Raw genomic sequence first — 24,324 nt, forward strand, 5'->3', positions numbered from 1 at the left:
TAACTGTGTTGACTTCAAGTATTTAAATAATCTCTAAAAGTTATTTTTTTAACATCTTCATTATATAATTTAGAAAAGACAGTATAATTGGCTGCATGGAAAGTAGAGATAAATTTATTTGGCCTGTTGGTATTGTGAACTTATATAAGCTTTCTTTACAGAATGTCATTTTGCAGAAAGAAAGAGTATATTTCTTGCCATGAGTTGTTTAAAAAAATAATAAAGATGGGATTAAAAATAAATAAATCAATAAATCATTTTGTTCTGCAAGTTGCTTTCCTCAAACTGGCTCAAAATCAAAAGTGCCAGATTTGTATTGAGTTAGATAAGCGTTTGAAAATTCAGCAAGAAAAATTATCAAGAGTACAAATATGTATTACTCTATTTGGTATATATGGAAAAGCCTAAAATAATGCAATCAAACAAATAACTAACACTGGTCTTGTGCTGTTAAAAATAAAAGACAGTTGAAAATAAAATAATAGATTGCATCTAAAGCTAGAAGAGATACCGTAATTGCCCACAAAAAGTTAAAAAGATTTTACTATTTGGTCCAGGACTGAATGTGAAATATTAGAGAAAAAAGATACTATTGTATATATCCATACTGCCTCATTTTGCATTCAAAAGTTTACAATAGTTTCTACTTCAGAGGCAGCCACAATGTGATGATTGTGATAAATAATGTCATTTGGCGGGACCCAGGGGAAGAGCCTTCTCTGTGGCGGCCCCGACCCTCTGGAACCAACTCCCCCCAGAGATCAGAATTGCCCCCACCCTCCTCGCCTTTTGCAAGCTCCTTAAAACCAACCTCTGTCGTCAGGCATGGGGGAACTGAGATATGTCCTTCCCCCTAGGCCTATACAATTTATGCATGGTATGTTTGTGTGTATGTTTGGTTTTTTAAATTAGGGTTTTAAAAAATTATTTTAAATATTAGATTTGTTATATGTTGTTTCACTATTGTTGTTAGCTACCCCGAGTCTGCGGAGAGGGGCGGCATACAAATCTAATAAATAAATAAATAAATAATCTGCTATCTGAAACAATGATTTAATTTGTCTGTCAGCAATGATGGCTATTCCTTCCAAAAACTACCTTGTTTTGGCTTTCCTTAAGTCAGTGATGGGCAACCTTTTGAGCTTGGTGTGTCAAAATTTGCCAAAAACCCGAGCATAACTCAGGTGGTGTGTCACCTTGAGAAAAAAACCACTCTCACTCTCTCTCACTCTCTTCCTTCCTCTCTCATCACTCACTCTTTCTTTCTTGCTCTCTCTCTCCCTTTCTTTCCTTCTCTCTTCCTTCCACTTTTTTCTCTTTCTCTCTTTTCCTTCCTTCCCCTCTTCCCCTCCCTCTCCCTCTCTCCTACTCTTCTCCTACTCTTCCTCTCCTGCTTTTCTTTCTCCTCCTCCTTCTCTTCCTCCTCCACTCCTCTTCCTCTCCTATTCCTCCTCCTCTCCTTTTTCTCCTCCTCTTCCTCTCCTGCTTTTCTTTCTCCTCCTCCTTCTCTTCCTCCTCCTCTCCTTTTCCTCCTCCTCTTCCTCTCCTTTTCCTCCTCTTCCTCCTCCTCTCATTTTTACTCTTCCTCTTCTCCTTTTCTTTCTCCTCCTCCTTCTCTTCTTCCTCTCCTTTTTCTCCTCCTCTTCCTCCTCCTCTCCTTTTTCTCCTACTCTTCCTCTCCTGCTTTTCTTTCTCCTCCTCCTTCTCTCCTTTTCCCCCTCTTCCTCCTCCTCTCATTTTTCCTCTTCCTCTTCTCCTTTTCTTTCTCCTCCTCCTTCTCTTCCTCCTCCTCTCCTTTTCCTCCTCCTCTTCCTCTCCTTTTCCTCCTCCTCTCCTTTTTCTCCTACTCTTCCTCTCCTGCTTTTCTTTCTCCTCCTCCTCTTCCTCCTCCTCCTCCTCTCCTTTTTCTCCTCCTCTTCATCTCCTTTCCCCCTCTTCCTCCTCTCCTTTTTCTCCTCCTCTTCCTCTCCTTTTCCTCTTCTTCCTCCTCCTCTCCTTTTCCTCCTCCTCTTCATCTCCTCCATTTCCTTCTGGTTCTCCTTCTCCTGCTCTTCCTTCTCCTTCTCCTCTTCCGCTTTCTCCTCCTCTCCTTTTCCTCCTCCTCTTCCTCTCCTTTTCCTCCTCTTCCTCCTCCTCTCATTTTTCCTCTTCCTCTTCTCCTTTATCTCTTCCTTCCTTCCCCTCTTCCTCCCTTTCTCTCTCCTTCTCGTTCACTTTTCTCTCCCTTCCCTCCTTCTTTCCTCTCCTCTTTCCCTCCCTCTTTTTCCCTTCTTTCTCTCCACGTCTCCGGCGGGCAGACGGCTTTGCTAACCGGCACAAGGTTCAAGCCAGCTGCCCGGGAAAGCCCTGTGCCAGCCAGGAAAGCCGGCTTTACGGGAAAGCAGCGCGCTTTTCAAATGCGCTGCTTTCCTGCTGCAACTCTTTCCTGGGCGGGGGGTGGGGGCTAAACAGAGGCGGTGGCGGGGGGTTCAAGGGACCAACAGCCGGTCCTTTTCGAGGCTGCGTTGTTGCAGCATCTGAGGCCGCCGCTGCCTCCGCCTCCAGGCGAAGGGATCTCCTCGGTGGGTGGCCTCGGAGGCTGCAACAACGCAGCCCCGAAAAGGACCGGCTGTTGGTCCCTTAAACCTGCCGCTGTCGCCCACTGCGGAGATCCCTTCGCCTGGAGGCGGCGGCCTCAGACGCTGCAACAACGCAGCCCCAAAAAGGACCGGCTGTTGGTCCCTTGAACCCGCCGCCGCCGCCTCTGTTCGGGCGAAGGGATCTCCGCAGTGGGCGGCAGCAGCTTGAAGAGACCAACAGCCGATCCTCATTGAGCTGAGTTTCCTTTGGCTTCCTTCGAGGCAGCAGGTGAGCTTTGCAGTTTTGCCTCGAAGGAAGCCAAAGGAAACTCAGCTCGGGGGCGGGCCTGAAGCAGCCGCCGCCTACTCCGCCCCACGCTTCGGCCGCGCTGGGGCCAAGTAAGCTGAGGCTAGGCCCGTCACCCCGGCTCCAAGTGCGGGGCCTGGGCGGGCAAGCATTGGGAGGGCCTCGCCGTCACTTGGCGGGAGAAGAGCTCCCCTCCCCACGATCCGGGACAGCATGGCCGTCAGCAAGTTAGTGTGCGGGGGTCCTGATGGCTTGCTTACGGTCCCCTCCAGCCACTCATGCAGGGTTTCCAGGCTTCTCGCGGGGCGGCGAAGAAGCAAAAAAGCGGCACTGAAGGGACCAATACGGTCTGCAGCTTAGCGTCTGGAGGAGGAGGAGGAGGAAAGCCAGGGGGCGGGGAGGAAAGCGGGCCTGCAATTGGCCAATTTCTTTCTTGCCTTCAGGGAGAGGAACTGCTGCTGCTCTGCCATAGGGTGCTTTCCTCCCCGCCCCCTGGCTTTCTTCCTTGCCACCGCTAGACTCTCAGCAGCAGAGTAGAGGGGAGATTCGGGAGCAGCCGCGTGTCACCAAAAATGGCTACGCGTGTCAGTGCTGACACACGTGTCATAGGTTCGCCATCACTGCCTTAAGTGAAAAGGGAAACTGGGCTGAATCAGTATAATTCTGGGCAGTGGATTATTCCTCCTTCCCATTGTAAAGTTATTACTAAGGAGTAGTGAGGGGAGGATAATTACACAAATAAAAAGTATATGCTACAAAAGACTTCCATGAAAATATTTTCTCTCTCTTTATACATTCATTTTTGGTCCGCTTCCTCCACATCCTCTCTAGAAAAGCAAATCCATCTTCAAAGACTTTTAAAGGCAATTAGTTGTTACACCCAATAGAAAATGCAACCATGTTTCTAAGTAGATTGCAATGAAGTATACTACTTACCTCAACTGCTTAACGCAGAAGAGAAACCACAGCATGCCCAACTTCTAGCCACCCACAAACATTATCTTGCTCGCTTCTAAGAGCCTAACAATTACTTTTCTAAACAGGAATGTGGTTGCAATTTGTGCTGGTTTTTTTGTGGACTTGTCTTTCTAATTACTCAAAGTGTCAAAAATGTTCTCACAAATTATTTGTTCTCAATTCTCAATTAATTAATTGATGATGTTGCCAGGGGCGGAGCCTGCCAGCCCTATAAAAGGGGCTGCGCAGGCTCGGGGCTTCCTTTTCGCCCCTGACAACGAGCAGGCGAACACCCGCCCGCCCTCCCTATCTTTCAGTGTGCTACTGGGGTCGCCCTTAGGGGGCCAAATAGGAATTTTTGGCGGTCTCAGTATTTTTCTGCGACCGTTTTTTTGCCTATTCCACACTGCGGTGCGGGATGGATGGTTAGGGGGTGCTTCACTCCCGGATTAGTATTCATTGGCTTACCTCTGGTCATTGGGTTGGCAGGTTAGGGGTGGAAATTGGGAGGTGTTTAGCAACTGCGTGTTCTCCGTTGGGCATCTTGGGAATGATTGGCAGATTCTCTCCAAGGGCTCATGGTGCCTTTAATTCGATCTGAGCAATTTGGGGAGAACCTGCCTTTGGGTCTCGCCCATTCCAATCACCTTTAAGGGGTTGGACAGCGAGACCTCCCACATGCTTGGCATGGCTGGGATCCAGGTGAGGGCGCTGCCCCTTCACCTGGATCAGCATGGAGCTATGCCCATAATTGCCCCGGAAGTTTTTGTGATGTCATTTCCACCCCGGAAGTAATTTAGTTGACCTCTGTGGGTCCATGTTAGGTTGAATTAAATTAATTAAATATTAATTAATTTTAATTAATAAAAATGACCCAGTTTTAAATCCAGCTCTGTGTCCATGTCATTACTCCGCCTCTGCTGCAATGACATGCGTTTTGACTAGATGATTTTGTGAAATTTTCCTATAATTTAAGAGTCAGTAATGATTTAAAAAAATAAATGTGATTTTAAAAAATCACCTTACTATAAGGCAGCTACTTGTTTTCCAATTTCCAAGTAGAACAGTTAAATCTCCATTGCATCATCCAATAACAGAATGTTAGGATTTGTTTCTAACTAAATCAAGTAGAGCTAATTTATAAGCAGAGATGGGCTGCAGATCTTCAGAAATCCTTATTTATTTATTACTAGGATTTTTATGCTGTTCTAATCTCCCGGCCTGTGAGCAGCTTGCATTCCTCCTCCACATAAGAAGCTTAAAACAAATCAATATTATAGCCAATATTATACTACGATTAAAAGCAGACGAACTGCACCAATATAGGAACCAGAAAAAAGATCTTGCAACTTATTGCAAATCTTTCTTGAATGTTCTCTAGAATAAATAGTTTTATAGGTTTTTCGAAAATAAACAAAGATGGATGCCAGTCTGACCTTGGCTTTTGATTTTCATTAATATTTTGAGAGAATTTTCATACAAAAATGAATTACCTTTCCCTTTCTCACTACCCTAGGCATGATGCCAAATGTATCTTTCCTTAGCAAATATCTTGTAATTAAAAAGAACTTAAGCTAAGCACTGGTGGATGTTTACACTCTGGCTCTCTGTGTATGGAAGAGGTATTATCTTTCCATTTCCCATTCAGCAATTAAAAATACAGTGGTACCTCAAGATACGAACCCCTCGTCTTACGAACAACTCAAGATATGAACCCGGGGTTCAGAAAAAATTTGCCTGTTCTTACGAACTTTTTTTGTGTTACGAACGCCAAACCCGAACTTCCGGGTTTAGCATTCGGAGGCTGCTGGGAAGCCGCGCGGCTGTTTTAAAAGGTCACAGCCGGGCTGGGGGGGCTTCCCAGCAACCCCCCCCAGCCCGGCTGTGACCTTTTAAAACAGCTGCGCGGCTTCCCAGCCATCTCCTGAAGCCGAACGCCAAACCCAAACTTCCGCGTTCGGCGTTCAGCGGCTGCTGGGAAGCCCCGCCGCCCGGCTGTCACCTTTTAAAACAGCCTGGGGGCTTCTCGGTGGCCTCCCGAACGCCGAACCCGGAAGTTCGGGTTTGGCGTTCGGCGTTCGGGAGGTCGCTGGGAAGCCCCCAGGCTGTTTTAAAAGGTGACAGCCGGGCGGCAGCGGGTTTTTTGCGGGGGGTTTTTTTGGTTGCACGGATTAATTGACTTTACATTGTTTCCTATGGGAAACAATGTTTCGTCTTACGAACCTTTCGTCTTACGAACCTCCCCCTGGAACCAATTAAGTTCATAAGACGAGGTATGACTGTATGTCACTTCCCAGAAGGTACTATTGATCTCACAAGAAAAAAAATTCCTTCTTTTGTATTATGGTGCTAATAAAAATCACTTAATCTATTCACACCTCTTTTAAAAACTGATGTTACAGATAAAAAGACACATTTAGGGAAACATTTTGTTTGTTTGGCTTAGGGTCTGAATAATTAAAGAAGCTTACATAAGATTCAATAACCATTTTATCTTTAAAATGTTATTAAGAACTTTTGGGAATTCTGTACAGAGAAATCTACACAGCTAGTTTATTTTGTCAATAGGCATTTGTGAGCACAGTTAATGTAAATTTCCTTACTTGTTCTGGATTATATTTTGACAGAATACCATCCCCATGAAACTCTTCCAAAACATCTCTCAATTTCTTGGTAGAATCTAGAAGGTGGAAGACAACCAGTAAGATTAAGAGCAGCCTGCTTCCAAACAAGTAGGAATGATTGTACAGAATAATAGCAACACCTTGAATAGTAAAAACTATACATATATCCTTAATATCTATTCTGTCTTAAATTGCATTAATAAATGTTTTCCTACTTTCCTAATCTCGGAGCTATTTTGTAAGTAATACATGCATCAGATTGCAAATACAAATGTTGGACCATGTTATTTTGTGCAGGATAAAAAAACCTACCTTCTTTATGCAATTTGTATGCCAGTCTTACAGGCACAAAAATCTAGGAGTTAGAACCATTATAATTTTTTTTGCAAAAAGCATCTCTAATTTTCGCAAGGGAATCTTCATGCAAGCCACATAATGATTCCCGTCAGTATTATCAGCTTGATAAAGCATTAGAATAAAAGTAAAGAAAGACAACTTCTAGGCATTGAATTCTGACTGGATGAACTCACACTAATATATTGCAGCCTGCTGATAGAATTGCTGTGAAGATAGAATAGCGATTGAAAGCACAATTTTTCCCTCCTCTGCCTGACATAAAATGCTGCTAAGAAGCTCCATCTCCACATGGGGTATTTAGAATGATTGAAAGTATCATAAAGGCAGGAAAGCAGAGGGGATTACGTAGTATTAAATACATAACATGAGGAGACAGCACTTCTACTGAGTGAGTGATCCTCAGGATGCACTATGTCAGATCATGCTTTTCATATCTATAGGAGAAGATGTAGGAAGAAGATTCTGGCCTAAATCCAAGATATTATGCAGATTAAGGCAAACTGCAAATGGGGCTTTTCATTAACCCCAGTCATTTATTTTATTTATTTATTACATTTGTTTGCCACCTATCTTGCTGCAAGAGTGTGTTATATAAGCTACCCAAGTCAGTACATGAGCTGGATAAATTTGTTTGTAAGCTGCCCAGTGTTTGACTTTATGGTGGTGGCTATGCACATGTTTTAAATAAACAACAAGAAGAACCACAGTTTGTTGCCCTTTCACAAGTTTGTTTTTTGAGAAATTATTCTATCTCATGATTCAGCTCCCCTTGTCTGCTGAAACCCTGAAGCCACAATGCCTTGGAGCTAGCATTAATAACATCTTAGGTCATTTAATTTAATATATACTGTTAAGGAGAAAACACCTAGAATGTATATGTGTTTGAGAAATTATAACCAGTTCCAAAGGTAATATGTAGTAAAAAGAAAATCAAGCAAGACAGGCATATAATTCCTAGCAGAAGCCAAGATAGATGTCCTCAATCAATCAATGAGTTGGCTTCAAAGACGTTGAAATAAGACAACTTTAATTAATTTTTGGAACATAGGCAAAATAGGAATCATAAATATCTAACAGCAAAGAGTATTGCAGAATGTGGGGGAAACCACAGAGAAAAGCAGCTTTCTTATCCATGCGACATATACTTTGCAATGGAGGGAAGACTTTCAATGGCCTTCTCTAAATGACTAGATTGGTCTATTTTAAAATACATTCATCTTTTTTCAGGAAAGGATACATGGTTATTTAAGAAATATTTGTTTGTTTATTTATTTATTTCATCTAATTTATTTGCTGCCCAACTCCGGAAGGACTCTGGGTGGCTTACAATAAAAACATCTAAACAACAGTTTAAAAGCACAATTTAAAACTCCTTACAGCAACATTCATATCCTTTGTGGCTGGATCTAAAAGGTGTCTCATTAGCTCAATGGCCCCAAGCCTGTCAGCAGACCCAGATCTTTAAGGCTTTTCAGAAGCCCAGTGGGGTGGGGGCAGAATGGATCTCAGGAGGTAGCTGGTTCCAGAGTGCCAGTGCCACCACAAAGAAGGTCCACCCCATGGCCCCACCAACTGGCACTACTTTGTTGATGGGACCCAGAGGAGGCCAACTCAGTGGGTTCTTATTGGTCATTGGGAGCTGTGTGGCAGGAAGCAGTCCCATAGGTAGTCTGGCCTTAAGCCATGTAGGGCTTTATAGGTGATAAGCAACACCTTGAATTGTATCCGGAGACTGATTGGAAGTCAGTGCAGCTCGTGGAGCATTGGTGTGATCTAGGTGTACCTAGGTGCACCCATAACAGCTCACAGGGCTGTATTCTGGACTAATTGTAGTCTCCGAACACTTTTCAAGGGTAGGCCCATGTAGAGTGCATTGCAGTAGTCCAATCAAGAGGTGATAAGGGTGTGGGTGACCTTGAAGAAAGCCGCCTGATCCAAACAGGATCGCAACTGATGCATCAGGCGAACCTGTGCAAAGGTCTCCCTGGCTATAGCTGAGGCCTCAGCCTCAGCTGAGGATCCAGCAGGACTCCCAGATTGCAAACCCGTCCTGAGGGGGGTAATCTTCCCCCTACAGAACCAAGGATGGACAAATGGTATAGTCCTTCGGAGGCAACACCCACAACTACTTGGTCTTGTCAGGATTAATATTGAGCCTGTTAACTCCAATCTAGACCCTCACAGCCTCCAGGCACTGGCACATCACATCTACTGCTTCACTAAACTGACACAGGGTGGAGATGTACAACTGGGTATCATCAGCATATTGCTGATACCTCACCCCATGCCGTCGGATGATCTCACCCAGTGGTTTCATGTAGATTTTTATTTATTTTATTTTTATTTATTAGATTTGTATGCCGCCCCTCTCCGTAGACTAATAGATTAAGATGTTAAATAGGAGAGGACAGATGACCGAATCCTAAGGCAGCCAACAAAAGAGAGGACTGACTGCAACCGGCCAGAGAGATAGGGGGAGAACCACCATAAAATAATGCCCCCACTGCCAACTCCCCTAGTCGTCACAGAAGGATACCATAGTCAATGATATCGAAAGCCACTGAGAGGTCAAGAAGCACTAGGATAGAGGAGTGACTTCTATCCCAGACTCACTACAGGTCATCCATCAGTGTGACCAAAGCAGTTTCTATGCTGTAGCCTGGCCTGAAGCCAGACTGGAAAGGGTCTAGGTCAGTGATGCCGTACCTATGGCGCAGGTTCCACAAGTGCACACGGAGCCATATCTGCTAGCACGCGATCTGTTGCCCTACTTCAGCTCCAATGTGCATGTGTGTGTGCTGGCCAGCTGATGTTTGGCTTGCACAGAGGCTCTGGGAGGGCGTTTTTGGCTTCCAGAGAACCTCTGGGGGAATTGGGGAGGGTGTTTTTAGTTTCCCCTGGCTCCAGGGAAGCCTTTGGAACCTGGAGAGGGTGAAACACCCAAGGGAAAAAAGGTTCGCCATCACGGTCTAGGTAATCGGCTTCATCCAATGACCATAGGAGCTGGCCCACCACCACTTTCTCCACAACCTTACCCACATTTTATGATTTTTTTACAAATTTTATAAATTTTATTGATTTTATTTTATGGTTCATTTTAGCTCAGTATTTATATTTTTATTAATACAGAATGTGAACATTTATGAAGTATAACAGACTTTAGGTGTTGCGAAATGAGAACCCTAAAGAAATATGTTCACTTGCAACCCTGACCTGGCTCTTCACTAATACAATAAAAGGACTAATATATTTCTGTCATCAACACTTAATTAGTGGCTTTATAATGCTTAAAAAACCAGGAAGAAGATATTTTTCTTTTTTCTTCAGATATATACCAACGTATCTTTTAGTTTCCATTCAATGTGCTTTTTACTTGTAGCAAATAAAAAATAAAAAATATGATTTGAAAATGGCACAATTGTATAAAAATTGCTACAATTCATGTTATTCTGGAACCTTTTCCCTTACCACTCCTGCTATTGCTATTGAAAAATGAAACTCAGAGCAGATGTAAAAGAGGCAGAATGGATACAATTTTGGGGTGTGTGTGTGTGTTTGGTGGCAAAAAAGACAAAATGTTTAAGTATCACATCTCTTCCACATGGTTAGACTAAGATATTAATGATTATATTCTATTCCTTTCAATTTTTTAATACTTAATGTCATGCCAACTTTCTATCTGCAAGGATTATAGCCCGTTTCTGTAGAGTGACAATAAATTGGACGTCTTACATGGGCTAATTCACAAGGACAAGGTTTGTTTACTTTAGGCTTAGCATGATATATGAACCAACCCATTATAACATTATGAGTAAACCATGGCACTTTTAAGTTGTACAGCAAAGAGAATCTTAAAGTGGCATGGTTTCCTCATAGTATTATAATGTGTGGGTTTGTACCTTAGTTTATGTCACAGAATTAATATAGCATGGCATGATAGTACGGTATCTCTTTTTAACTCTACCATTAGCAATATTTAAAGAGAATTCTTCCATAAAATGTCGAAATGGAAGCCATTGTTCTCTGCTTCTTAATCCTCCTTAGTGAGTTTTTGGAACTCCAGGAATTGAAATATCCCAGCAGTTTCACAGTTCAACTATTCTGGATTAAGAAATTGGTCCCACAGGATAAAATAGACTGAAAAACCAGAGGGAAATGATTAAAAGAAAGAGACTGCTTTGAGATGTCTAGAGGCTTCTATATATAAACTATAGGGATTGCTCAAAATCCCATCTCTTCAGGGATAATGAATTTTGTGATGTTTAGGCTAGAGTCTCTGAAAGATTAAATCCATGGTGATAAGTCAGTGGGAACATTCTTTTCTGTACATTCTCAGCACTTAAACTTCACACAGATTTTCCCAAATGGGAATGTAGGATTCAGTTTTAGCTATATTGGCTGGAGATCATGTAATTGAAGACCAATGAATCTGCAGAGCAGGGAAGGTTATCTTATGCAGTTCTCAGAAGAAGGACCGCATAGAAATTGAATTAATAAAACAAACAAACACATAAATAAAATATGTTTTGGAATAAGTGCATGTGTATGTATATCTGCATGTATGTACAGTATATATGTATGTATATAATGCTGTTACTTATATGAATATAAAGAATTGCTTTGGTGAGTTCCATAAACTTTAGACATGTAAATATTTTTAGCAACTCTTCTTCTCCACTGCCAATCTTTATGATAAATATTTTCTCAATCTGTTCTCCAAATGATATTTCTTTGTCCTTAGACACTAGCCAAGTGCATTACTTTTCTTCCCTTGGAAGGGCTGTTGAACTCATGGCCCGGGGCTAGATGCGTCACCCGCTGGCCATGCCCACACCCAGTTTAGCAAAACAGGAAATAAATCCCAATACATCACACAATGCTGTTGTGACGACACCCCTGCCTTAGATCAGTAACAGCAGCCCAAATTCATGCTTTTACTAAGATCCAGGATTTAATAAGACTTTCTTACACAGCCAGTGACATCAACATCCATAATTGAACAAGGATGGATTGAGTTATAAATGACATCAGCTTTTCCAGTCTGCCTTGATTCTGAATAAGCCTAGGTAATCAAGATCTCCTTCCGTTCTCCTATTTCTCCTCTCTTCTCTCCTCTCCCCCTTTCCTCTCCTCTCCTTCTTTGTGAAGTCCCTATTCTACTAAAGAAGATTTGTCTACTTCCTAAACACCCTTATCCCATGCAGCGAGAGCTGAAGTTTACTTCCCCAGATTTATCGATTTGATTAAAGTTATATGCAGTGCTACCTCTACTTAAGAACGCCTCTATTTAAGAACTTTTCTAGATAAGAACTGGGTGTTCAAGATTTTTTTGCCTCTTCTTAAGAACCAATTTCTACTTAAGAACCTGAGTCCAGAAAAAAATTCCAGGAAATTTGAGAGTGGCACGAAGGCCCAGCCAGTTTCAAGACTTCCCCCTTTAATCCCAGCCATCTTGGGCTTTTCTGGGCTGCTAGAGGAGCCTTTTGGTGTCTATTAAGGAGGCTTTGGCAGTCCAGAGCGAACAAAGCATTTTCCTTTCTCTGGGCTCTTGGGGAGGGAATAAACCTTTGCAAGCACTCAGAGAAAAAAAATGCTCTCTTCACTCTGGGCAGCGACTGTCCTCCTCCTCTTCTTCCTCCTCCTCCTCTCACCCAAATTCCGAGCTTTTATTTCTTTCCTAATGGGTTTGCACGCGTTATTTGCTTTTACATTGATTCCTATGGGAAAAATTGTTTCTACTTACAAACTTTTCTACTTAAGAACCAGGTCACGGAACAAATTAAGTTCTTAGTTGTGTAGTTTTGCAGGGGCATCTAAACCACTGAATTCAACCATTTGCTTAGTGCAGGAACCCACATTAAAGCCATCATGATAGTTGGCTTAAATATATCCTGTGTAGACGAGCCCATCATAGTATTATAATGGGTGGTTTTGTACCTTGATTTATGTCACCTTTCTGAATAATGAGTTCTGCTGACAAACTGAAAACTTGCCTTTATTGTTCAGATTTTTGAAACAATAATTTAATTATTCTGAATCCTGCATTCTGAGATGATGACAGGCTAGGTTTCTATGTTGTTCTTTTGACAGCCTTTCAAGTATATAAAGACTGCTTCCTCTCAACCTTTTCTTCTCCAGGCTAAAGATTCTCTGTTCTTTCAGTCTGTCACTGTAGAAGATTTGGTTTCTAAGTTTCCTGTTCACCCTTGTTGCCCTTCTCTGGATCATTTTTAATTTCTGTAGATTTCCCTAGAATTTTTCTTCTTAACATGATGCGTAGAAATGAATACATCCGCAAAGTAATATTTGACCTAAGCAGAACAAAATGGAACAATTACTTCCCGTAATTCCCTAGATGCTATATTCTCCTGTACCTTAACTTTACAAATTGCATTTCCTTTTTAACAGCCAGGTTATTTTGCTTACACAATTTGTGATCAACTGTTATTCCGTGACACTTTTTAAAGTACTTCTGTCAAGCCAAGTATTCTCCATTTATGTTTTGAATCTGAGTTTGGTTTCCTAAGTAAATAGCTCTGCATTCTGTTCTATTATTTTCAGGACATTTTTCTAATCTCGCAATATTATGTTTAATTTTTGTTTCATTTCTTCTAAGAGATTAGCTGTATCATCAGTTTTGTTGCTTCATCTGCAAATCTAATTACCATACCCTCCATCTTCTGATTCAAGTCAGAAGTTTACAGTCGAGTTTATCCAAGTCGAGTTTATAGTCTGGGATTTCTCAAAAATAACACTTAAAGAATTGACCAGGCCATCAGTAAGCTCCTTCATAGTCTGATATGCAATCGGGACCTCAAAATTAGACTCATTTAGAACAGAGATTGTTCCCAACAAACTTAAGGTTCAATCCTGTTTCTTCATCCTGTTTCTCACAATCCCTTGATGAAATACATACTTTGTTATTAGAGGAGACAAAACTAACAGGGTCTGAATAGTTTTGCCTCATCTGCTGGAATTTTGCTATCATCACTGAGCAACTGATATACATATCCTGCAAGACTAATTGATATTATTCAGTCATGAGTTTTTATAATAAGGTTTTTTTTAGTTATTTTAGTATTGGATTGGATTGTTACATGTTGTTTTTATCATTGTTTTTAGCCGCCCCGAGTCTACGGAGAGGGGCGGCATACAAACCCAATAAATAATAAATAAATAAATAAATGAGTTGTATTATAGCCAAATACTGTTTTATTATACCCTTCCTAATTATAAAGGTAAAAGCATTTGTAACACCCCCAATGAAGTAAGACTCCAAGGCAAGCATTCCTGACAGTTCTGTTTTATTAGAGATGTCATATTGGCACATCTGGGAAAACCCGAATCTGAAAGTTTCCAGGTTTTCCCCACCCAAAAGAAAGTCCACGTTTCTTCTTCTGCACCCACGTGTCCCTCACATGGTCCAATCAATGCACCATCCCAACTGGAGATGCCTCGCAGCCATGCACCTCCAGGTGCAGGGCAGAGTGATCTTGATTCTCAGATAAAGGAATGTTGTTATGACCATATATCCCCCCAGCTCCATACAACCCCCCCTACCAGTTTCCCATTGCACTAAATGTGGCAGTCCTGAAGATCCAATGCCCAAGACAGCTTCCAGGCCTGACAAAGCTTCCTTTGCATTTTGCATTTTAAATTTTTTTTTTTAATTTCAAAAAGAAAAATTCTGCATGACAACATTAGCAACTTAAAGTCTTGAAGGCATTAGTCTAGTCATATCATAAACTACACTAGTAGTTCAAAATGTCCTCTGTTACATCTCAGTAGCTTGTTGAGCATTATTTAATCAGATCACCCAGCTAATTTGTCAACAATTTAATATATTTAATTTATGTGGTTTTCTTTGGAGAGATTTACCATTGTCTTCTATGCAGTATGAAATGATGCCTTGGTCTTTGTTACTAAGATGTTCTTTTACCCCGGGATCTTCTTTATTATAATTAAATAACGGTAACTGCTCCTCTTATGCCTTTCTCTGATTTTAGCAAGGCAAATCAGAAATTCCCTGGTAAGATGTGCTTGGCAGAATTCATCTCCCAAAGGATGCTGAGTTAAAGTTTCCATCACTCCTACTTCATATGCTTTTGAAAATTCTGCAATTATGTTTTAGAAAACCACCCACACCTTTCTTATGTCTATGTGAAATTTAATAGACATCAAACACGGTATTATTTTTATTCATTCCTTCACGTATGGTTTCTGCAATCAAATTCATTTCCTTGGATTTCTTAATAGGAAACCCCTCCTTTTTTGATTTTGCTTCTGCCTATTTTGAACAAATTATATGCTTAGATTATTATATCCCTGTCATGAGAAACATCCTACCATGTTTCTGTTATTCCTATGAATTAATTTATGGTTTATTCTGATATATTTATTTATCCATTTTGTAAAGCCACCGAACTCAGCAAGTGACTCTGGGTAGTAAGCCAACAGAATCAAAGCAATTAATGGATACAAAAATTAAATACAAAAATTAAAATCCAATTGCAGACAAGAAAACCAGCATAGTCAACAGCACAAACTTAGCCAGGATATGGGTTATTTCACATTATTTGGGGGCCCAAGCCTGAGCACAGAACTAGGTCTTTAGAGCCTCATAAAAAGCCAGTAGGGTTGGGACCCTCCAAATCTCCTGCATGAGAATACAAAGAGTTGAAGCTCATCTTGTTTATTTCCCAGCCTGGGGATTAATTTGTAGACAATAAAGGCCAATACCTTTATAAGCCAATGGTCTGATTTCCCCCCATCACTAAATAGTTTACAAGTCGTATTATAATACACCTGTCCCTTCTATAGTGTACAGCCTTTATCTGAACAACTTGGTTCAGGCATGGACAGAGAAATTTATTAGGAACTTCCCAGGAAATCTTCTTGCTCCCACCCGAGTTTACTTCCTGGGATTTCACTATTTTATACCCTGTGAACAACACAGTAGATTAATGAGCAGTCTTCTGCCTGAAGGACACTCTCTGCACTTAATGGTTTACTCAGAACTTGTCCTCACAGAAAAAAACAGCTGTTCTATTCACTTTCCTCTCTTGTCTTTTCCTCCCTAAAAAAAAATTGTATGTGCTGCTTAGAAATACTGTGTGTTCAATGCATCCAGTGTTAAGAGTTCTCAGTTGCCATGGTATGAACTGTAGCACCTTATAAATGCAAAGCTGAACAAGATTGGAGCTCATCTATTATGTGATGGAGGTCAATCAGTTGAAATGTTATTGCTAACATAAATAACCATCAAGAGAATGATGGGCATTTGGCTGAAGTACTTACATTCAGAATATTGCTGCAGCTGAGCAAACTCTGCTGGGCTAAGCATGATCCACACCCCATCACTCATCTTTTATGTTGAGTTGTAAGGAGGCTGTGCCACCTCTAATCAAAGTCCATGGAAAAGATGCAGATCTACATCTAGGAATTCTTCTGGGTCATCATTCCAGTTTAGATTTGCAGGTGGTTACACTTTCTGTACTACTCTTGTTAAGAATAGATGTGTATTACAGAACTCAGATCACATTCATCAGGAATACTCCTGTGCCCAGTTCCTTTACTTAGGACTGCCATCAGAAAAATACTTCATGAAAAATTCCAGTGTATCCAAACCTAGAATTAAAAGGAAAGTGAGTTATACAATTATATGCACTTTTTCCAAGATGCTTCTGAAACTTTGCAAGGAAATGAAGATAGAACGTACTCAATATTTTAATTAGACATTTTACAAATTTAGAAGCATCTACAATGAAAGAGGCTAATTCCAACATGATACACGGCAGGAAAATGAGAATCAGACACAAATTCTTGCTTATTAGTTTAGTTTTAGTTTTATTAGATTTGTATGCGGTACCACTCCTTGTTCTAATGGTCTCACCCTTTGTGCCCAGTGACTAACCGTACTTCTGTCGACTGCAGATTCTCCATAAACTGTACACAAACATTTGTGAATGTTCCCAACAGTTTCTTTCTCTGCAATGAGAAGTCCAATGACTGCTTGTAACATACATCACTTACAGACGCCATTTCAAAACACTGCTGCAGCTACGCTATCTGTCTGAAGAAATGCAAAATTTGCACACACACTCCTGACAATTCAAATAATATATATCTAAAGTTTCGCATTCGTACCATTATTGTAGGCTGAGAAAAAAAATGTGGTGCATTGCTTTCTTGGTGATCCTCATGATAAATTTAAAAAAATCAGTGAGATTAGATATTGTGAATGATATAAAATATCCTAAGGAAATGGGATAAACTGTCTGAACCATGAACTTACTTGAACTATTCAAGGACTTAAATGAGGGCACTGAATCAAAAAAGAAGATTGCAGTTTACAAAATTCATTTACAATTCTGAAATAAACACAGGTTCTGTTCAGGGGAGGCATCTCATTTCTGCACAACATCAATGCTCATTAATCTGAGGAATACTATTTGGCATTATGCATTACAAATCATGTTGCACCTTGTAGAAATGACTATGTACACAAATACATGGTTAAATATTTATATCACAATTCTCTCTTGATTTCAATCTTTCTGTACCTTCCTAGAATCTTCTGTCTCAGTCTAATTTTTACATAACTTTGGTAAATCAGAGGTTTTCCTAAAATATGATTGTAGTATATAGCATACTGTAGTATTTTTAAATGAATGTTTGCTATGGCTAAGCATAATTATTCTTAATTTTCTTTATATGATGTCTCCTATACCTACATCATTCAATGCTCATTTTAGAAATTATACATAGGGGGGGAAGGGGGGGCACCACAATTTTGTTATTCCAAAAATATTTTTCCAGCATTTTTTATTTCCTCCTGTTTAGAAACCAAATATTACTTCTGTCCAGAACTGGAGCCAATTACTCCCACAGCAAAACTACTCCTGAGCAACAAGGAATAGTTTCTTTATTTTTTAATTAAATACAGAAAATTATTATTCATTTATATGGACTCTTCCAAATAGAAACTGTCCAGATATACTATTAAATGAATTTCATAGTGTCCCAGAAGACTGACTTACTTGAATTATGGGTATTATGGGAATTAAAAGCAATATTATTTTACTGAAAGAGTAGTAGATCCTTGGAACAAACTTCCAGCAGACGTGGTTGGTAAATCCACAGTAACTGAATTTAAACATGCCTGGGATAAACATATATCCATCCTAAGATAAAATACAGAAAATAGTATAAGGGCAGACTAGATGGACCATGAGGTCTTTTTCTGCCGTCAGTCTTCTATGTTTCTATATAATCCAGTCTCTGGAAGATACTGAATTGAGAAAAGTCTGCTCTTTCTCCCTCCCTCTATTCAGTAAAAGTAAAGGCATATTATTAATTAAACACTCTGCCTTTGCTGAATAGCTGAATATAGCTTGTCTCAGTTAAGCCTGTTGCAAAGATTTTTGAGAACTTCTTAAATATAGATAGGGCAGTAAATTGAAAGAGGATAATGTGAACTCTATGTAAGATGGTTTAGTGGTGTGTTTTGTTTTTATTTGTTTTTTTGTTCTTGGATTGTTCTAGCTAAAGTGGACAATTACAGCAAACAGAATTACTTTCTCCCTGCCTGCTTTGTATTTAATAATGCTAATGCTTAGCATTTGACTCATAGAGACAGCTGAGACAGCTGTTCCTGCAGGTAATTAAATCACACCCTCAGTTAGCAGCAATCTCCAATGACCCAGTCAACCAAGAAGCAGAAATTTTTAATTCCCTTGAGCTGCTGCAAATAAGGCTGTGAGGCTGCAATTTCCTTTAGTTATTAATCTACATTTCATTTTCACCTGAGTAAAGAACTAAAAACCCATCATAATGATGTTGACAACAATACCACTATGCACAGAATTGGGTGGGACCATATCTAATGCCAGCCCTTTATACTCTGGGTACCTATACAAGGAAGCAAACATTAAAGAGGATACGGAATGAGGTTTCTAGAAATTCTCCTCCTAATTTTGTTTCATTTCAGAGTCAAGAAGAAATAGTTAAACCTTTTCCTGATAAATTTGAGGTAGAAAATTGCATTTAATTGAGTGGATCATTCACACACAACATTTAGATTCTCTTGATCTAACATAGTATCAGCAAAATCTTTAAATTTATCTGGAAGTATAGAAGAGGAAGTCATTCATATAAAACCCGTGGAGGTGATGTAGGGTCTTTGGACCTTCTTACTATCTTGAAATTAAGGTCATTTCAACTGATCCAATCCACTCTCTACTCCACAAATGCAATACATTATCACAAAACATCACAGATTCATCCTCGAATACAGCTCATCTATTTGGAACCCATATCGCATCTCAGACATTAACACCCTTGAAAATGTCCAAAGATACTTCACCAGAAGAGCCCTTCACTCCTCCACTCGAAACAGAATACCCTACAAAACTAGACTTACAATCCTGGGTCTTGAAAGCTTAGAACTAAGACGCCTTAAACAAGATCTAAGTATTGCCCACAAGATCATATGCTGCAACATCCTGCCTGTCGGCGACTACTTCAGCTTCAACCACAACAACACAAGAGCACACAACAGATTTAAACTTAATATTAACCGCTCCAAACTTGACTGTAAAAAATATGACTTCAGTAACCAAGTTGTCGAAGCGTGGAACTCATTACCGGACTCCATAGTGTCATCCCCAAACCCCCAACACTTTACCCTTAGATTATCTATGGTTGACCTATCTAGATTCCTAAGAGGTCAGTAAGGGGCGAGTACAAGTGCACTAGAGTGCCTTCCGTCCCCTGTCCTATTGCTCTCCTATATCTCCTATACCTTTCTTCTATTCCTATATCTCTTCTTCTATTCTTTCATTGATATTTTCTATTACTATACCTTCTTTTCTATTATTTCTTAGATATATTTTACTATGAGTATCTCCTCTATAACCTTCATCATGTATTTTACTATGTGTATATAGATGTATACCCACTAAAACCGTCATTGTGTATTGGACAAAATAAATAAAATAAATAAATAAATAAATAAAATAAACTATGGAGTTGGAGGCATGTATGAGTATCCCTCCATTTAATGTCAGGTTAACTCATTTGATATCAAAAAGCAATTTGCATAGATCCATAGATCTTCATGCAGAGAAATAATTTCCCTTAATTTGAATTGTAATGATCTCATAAACATGAAGTTAAACAACATTTAGGTGTAGGGTTTCCTGCTTGAGCAGGGGGTTGGACTTGATGACCTGCAGGGTCCCTTTCAACTCTAATAAAATAAATAAATAAAAACAAATCAGACTACCAGTTTGCAGACCTAGCAGGCAATCAGGAAGCTCCAAGAGACAATAAACCTAAGCAGGTGAAACCCAGTTCAGATAATGAGACACCACGCTGGCAGGGCACCTAAATCGGAACCCACTGGCAACTACAAAGGGCTGAGTAGAGCCAATTAGCATACTCCCTAGGCAGGAGAGAGCTGCAAAATCCTTGATCAAACCACAACAGCAGCTGAGTCTATAGAAAAGCAGCCTTCGGGCTCTTGGTCTCCAACTGCAAACTCCTATGCCTACTGCTCATTTGTTGTTTTCCATTCAGAGGTTTGATATTCAGACTGGCTCCTAGAATTTTCTGATCTTCAAACTCTACAGGGGGGTATCAAACTTGTGTTGCCACAGAAGTGTTAAATGACATATCAGGACTTTTTCCTCCTTTGCTAAACTGGGCATGGGTAGTTTGTGACGCATGTGGCCCACAGTCCAAGAATTTGACAGCCCTGCTTTACACTGTTACCCACAACTTTTCTGTCTATCGTTTTTAATAGAAGATTTAAAAAGTATTTTTCTAATACTTTTGAACATTCTATGTCTTAAGAGCTTCTCTAATTACTCACTGATTCCTGACTATTAACACAAGGTTCGACAAACCCAGGCGCCTGGTCGCCAGTGGCGCCTAGAAAATGTTGTCTGGCGCCTAGAAAATGTTGCCTGCTGTACTGTATGTATACAGTGTGCCGCCAAGCTCCGGCTGGGCGGGGCGCTGCCGGTACTTCCGTCCCGGGGCTCCCGCTCGCAGCTGTCCCCCGGCTCCTGCTCGATGCCGCGGTTTTCGGCGCTCTCCTGCTGGGCTCCAAAGAAGGAAGGCGGGAAAAAGGCTTTTTCCCGCCTTCCTTCTTTGGAGCCCAGCAGGAGAGCGCCGAAAACCGCGGCATCGAGCAGGAGCCGGGGGACAGCTGCGAGCGGGAGCCCCGGGACGGAAGTACCGGCAGCGCCCCGCCCAGCTGGAGCTTCTCTGTCATCCACGGCAAGTGTCCTTTGTGGCCCCGCGGGAGGGCACTGGCGTTGGGAGCGGGGGGGGGGGCAGCCGCAGCAGCCGCAGGCAGTCGCGAGAAGATGTTGGTGGCGAGAGGGAGCTCTCTCTCTCTCAGCTGACTGCAAGCGGGAGCCCTGACGGTGGCGGTTGGACCTGCGGCAAGTGTCCTTTGTGGCCCGGCGGGAGGGCACTGGCGATGGGAGCGGGGGGGGGGTGGCCGCAGCGGCCGCAGGCAGTCGCAGGGAGATGTCGGCGGCGAGAGGGAGCTCTCTCTCTCTCTCAGCTGACTGCAAGCGGGAGCCCTGACGGTGGCGGTTGGACGTGCTGCTGGCGCTGCGGGCCTGGCATATACGGTGTCCAGCAGCACGTCCAGCTGCCGCCGTCAGGGCTCCCGCTTGCAGTCAGCTGAGAGAGAGAGAGAAAGAAAGAGAGACATAGCAAGAGAGGCAGAGAAAGAGAGACAGAGCAAGAAAGAGAGGCAGAGAAAGAGAAAGAGAGATAGAGAAAGAGAGAAAGAGAGACATAGCAAGAGAGGCAGAGAGAGAGAGAAAGAAAGAGAGACATAGCAAGAGAAAAAGAGACTTAGCAAGAGAGGCAGAGAGAGAGAGAAAGAGAAAGAAAGAGAGACATAGCAAGAGAGACAGAGAGAGAGAAAGAGAGAGAAAGAAAGAGAGATAGCAAGAGAGGCAAAGAGAAGGAAAGAGACATATAGCAAGACAGTGAAAGAGAGAGAGAGAGCAAGAGAGAGAGAGAAAAGCAAGAAAGAGATAGCAAGAGAGACAGAGAGAGAGAGCAAGGGAGAGAGAAAGACATAGAGGAAGGGAAGGAGGGAGAGAGAAAGAGAGAAAAAAAGAGAGGAAGAAAGAAAGAAAGGAATGGAGAGAGAGAAGGGAAGGAAGGAAAAGAGAGAAAGAGGGAGAAATAGAGCGAAAGGGAGGAAGAGAGAGGGTTTTTTTGTCCAAACTTTTCTTTAGCCCGCCCCGCCCCCCTTCAGTGTTCCCCAGGATTTTGAAAATATGAATAATGTGCCGCGGCTCAAAAAAGGTTGGGAAATAGGCGTTGATTGCTTACCTGAACGCCTCTTCTCGTACGGTGAGCGGGTACAGCAGTCACATGGGTTGCTCATGTCCAATCCGGTGGAACTGAGCCTAGTATTAAAAAAGCTTGCCGGATCCGCCCCTTCCCCAGAATTCGCGAATCCATAGACTAGGCTCAGTTGTGAAGCTCTGTAGTGTTCAACTCTCATTGTTAGAGGAAGAAAGAGATAGAAAGGTAAAGAAGACACATACAAGGGCGGGAAGTGACTGCTGTACCCGCTCACCGTACGAGAAGAGGCGTTCAGGTAAGCAATCAACGCCTATTCTCCGTACTGAAGGAGCGGGTCCAGCAGTCACATGGGACATACCCAATAGATGGTCCCTAGGGTGGGATTAGCTTGCTATCGTGTGAGATAACGGATTGGAGTACCCTTCTGCCGAAGGCAGCGTCCGCTGAAGCGTAAGAATCAATTTTGTAGTGCCTGATGAAGGAATTTGGCGAGGCCCAAGTGGCTGCTTTGCAGACCTCCTCCAACGGGGCTTGAGTCGCCCAAGCGGCCGAGGTGGCTGCGCTCCTGGTGGAATGCGCAGTGATGTTCCTTGGAACTGAGAGGGAGGCCGACTCATAGGTCTTAGATATAGTCCCTCTGATCCAACGGCCTATTACTGTTGAAGACACTTTGGCCCCCATGACTCTGGGATGATAGGCTACAAAAAGTGCTTCTGACCTCCGAAAGGGTCCTGTGCGTTGGATATATATTCTCAGCGCTCTGGTGAGATCCAGGGTGTGCCATCTAATTGCCAAGGGATGGTCTCGTTGGAGGCAGAAGGAAGGTAGGACAATATCCTGAGATCTGTGGAACATGGAACTGACCTTGGGTAAGAAGGTGGGGTCCAGTCGCAAGACTACCTTGTCCTGATGGAATTGGCAAAGGTCCTGCCTGATTGAGAGGGCAGCCAGCTCCGAAATGCGTCGGGCAGAGGTAATAGCCACCAGAAAAGCTACCTTAAAGGATAGGTACCTGAGGGACGCCGATTTTAGGGGTTCGTATGGTGCCTGCGTGAGGGAGTGGAGAACCCGTGGCAAATCCCAGGATGGATACCTGTGGACCTTGGAAGGTCTGAGGTTGGCTATGCCCTTGAGGAATTCCTGAACTTCAGGGAAGGATCGGAGAGGCTGTCTGCGGGGGCCCCCTAGGACAGATGAAATGGCTGCCAGATGACGCCGGAGGGTGCTGGTGGAGAGTCCTTTATGGAAACCTTGCATAAGGAAGGAAATAATTCTGTGTATGGGGATGCACAGAGGGGAGAGACCTTCCTGAAGACACCACTGGTGAAACTTGGACCACGTGTGGTCGTAGATTCGGTTGGTCGAGCCCCTTCTGGCCTTTAGAATGACCTCCACTGAATCAGGGTCATGCCCACGCAGCTCTAAATCTCTCCTGATAACAGCCAGGCGGTGAGGTGGAACCACTCCGGGTCTGGATGGAAAGAGGCCCCCTGCCGCAGCATATCCCCCGAAACGGGGAGACGCCAAGGGTCCTGGACGGACAGCTGTTGGAGATCTGCGAACCAGGGCCGGCGGGGCCAATGAGGGGCGATTAAGATTACTCGGGCCCTCTCGGTGAGGACCTTGTGAATCACGTCCGGGAGGATTGGAATCGGAGGAAATGCATAGAGTAGGCCTGGAGGCCATGGACTCCGGAGGGCATTGATCGCTTCCGCTCCCGGGGATGGAAATCTGGAATAGAAGCGAGGGAGTTGGGCGTTCGCATTGGTCGCGAAGAGATCCAGGACTGGTAGGCAGAATCTGAGGGTGATTTGATGGAACAGGTCTTGATGGAGGTTCCACTCTCCTGGGTCTATCGTTGCTCGGGATAGCCAATCCGCCTGGATGTTGAGACTCCCCGAGATGTGATCGGCTAGGAGCGACTGGAGATGTTTTTCCGCCCAAAGGCCCAGCTTGAGGGCCTCCCTCATGAGAGCCTTGGATCTCGTGCCCCCTTGCCTGCAGATATGGCTTTTTGTGGCAATGTTGTCGGTGAGAATGAGAACGTGCCGGTTGGGGATGCGAGGAGAGAAAAGCTTCAGAGCCAGGGAGACGGCTCTTAACTCTAGCCAATTTATTGGCCTGGAAGCTTCCTCCGGGGACCACGTGCCCTGGGCTATCATCCCCTGGGCGTGGGCGCCCC

General features: G+C 42.5%; 1 protein-coding gene across 3 annotated transcripts in view; it reads right to left on the minus strand.

Annotated features, from left to right (window-relative positions):
• Positions 1-24,324, minus strand: part of DGKG (diacylglycerol kinase gamma) — a 165,049-nt gene that overhangs the window by 109,220 nt on the left and 31,505 nt on the right. For all 3 annotated transcript variants that reach the window (XM_070753132.1, XM_070753133.1, XM_070753131.1), the window contains exons 2-3: positions 16,101-16,430; positions 6,426-6,502 (exon numbers count right to left, since the gene is read on the minus strand). In XM_070753132.1, coding sequence (XP_070609233.1) covers positions 6,426-6,502; positions 16,101-16,167 — 144 coding nt within the window. In that variant the 5' untranslated portion in view covers positions 16,168-16,430. The remainder of the gene's footprint in view (positions 1-6,425; positions 6,503-16,100; positions 16,431-24,324) is intronic.

This window comes from Erythrolamprus reginae, chromosome 5, assembly GCF_031021105.1.
Source record: "Erythrolamprus reginae isolate rEryReg1 chromosome 5, rEryReg1.hap1, whole genome shotgun sequence".
NCBI lineage: Eukaryota > Metazoa > Chordata > Lepidosauria > Squamata > Dipsadidae > Erythrolamprus > Erythrolamprus reginae.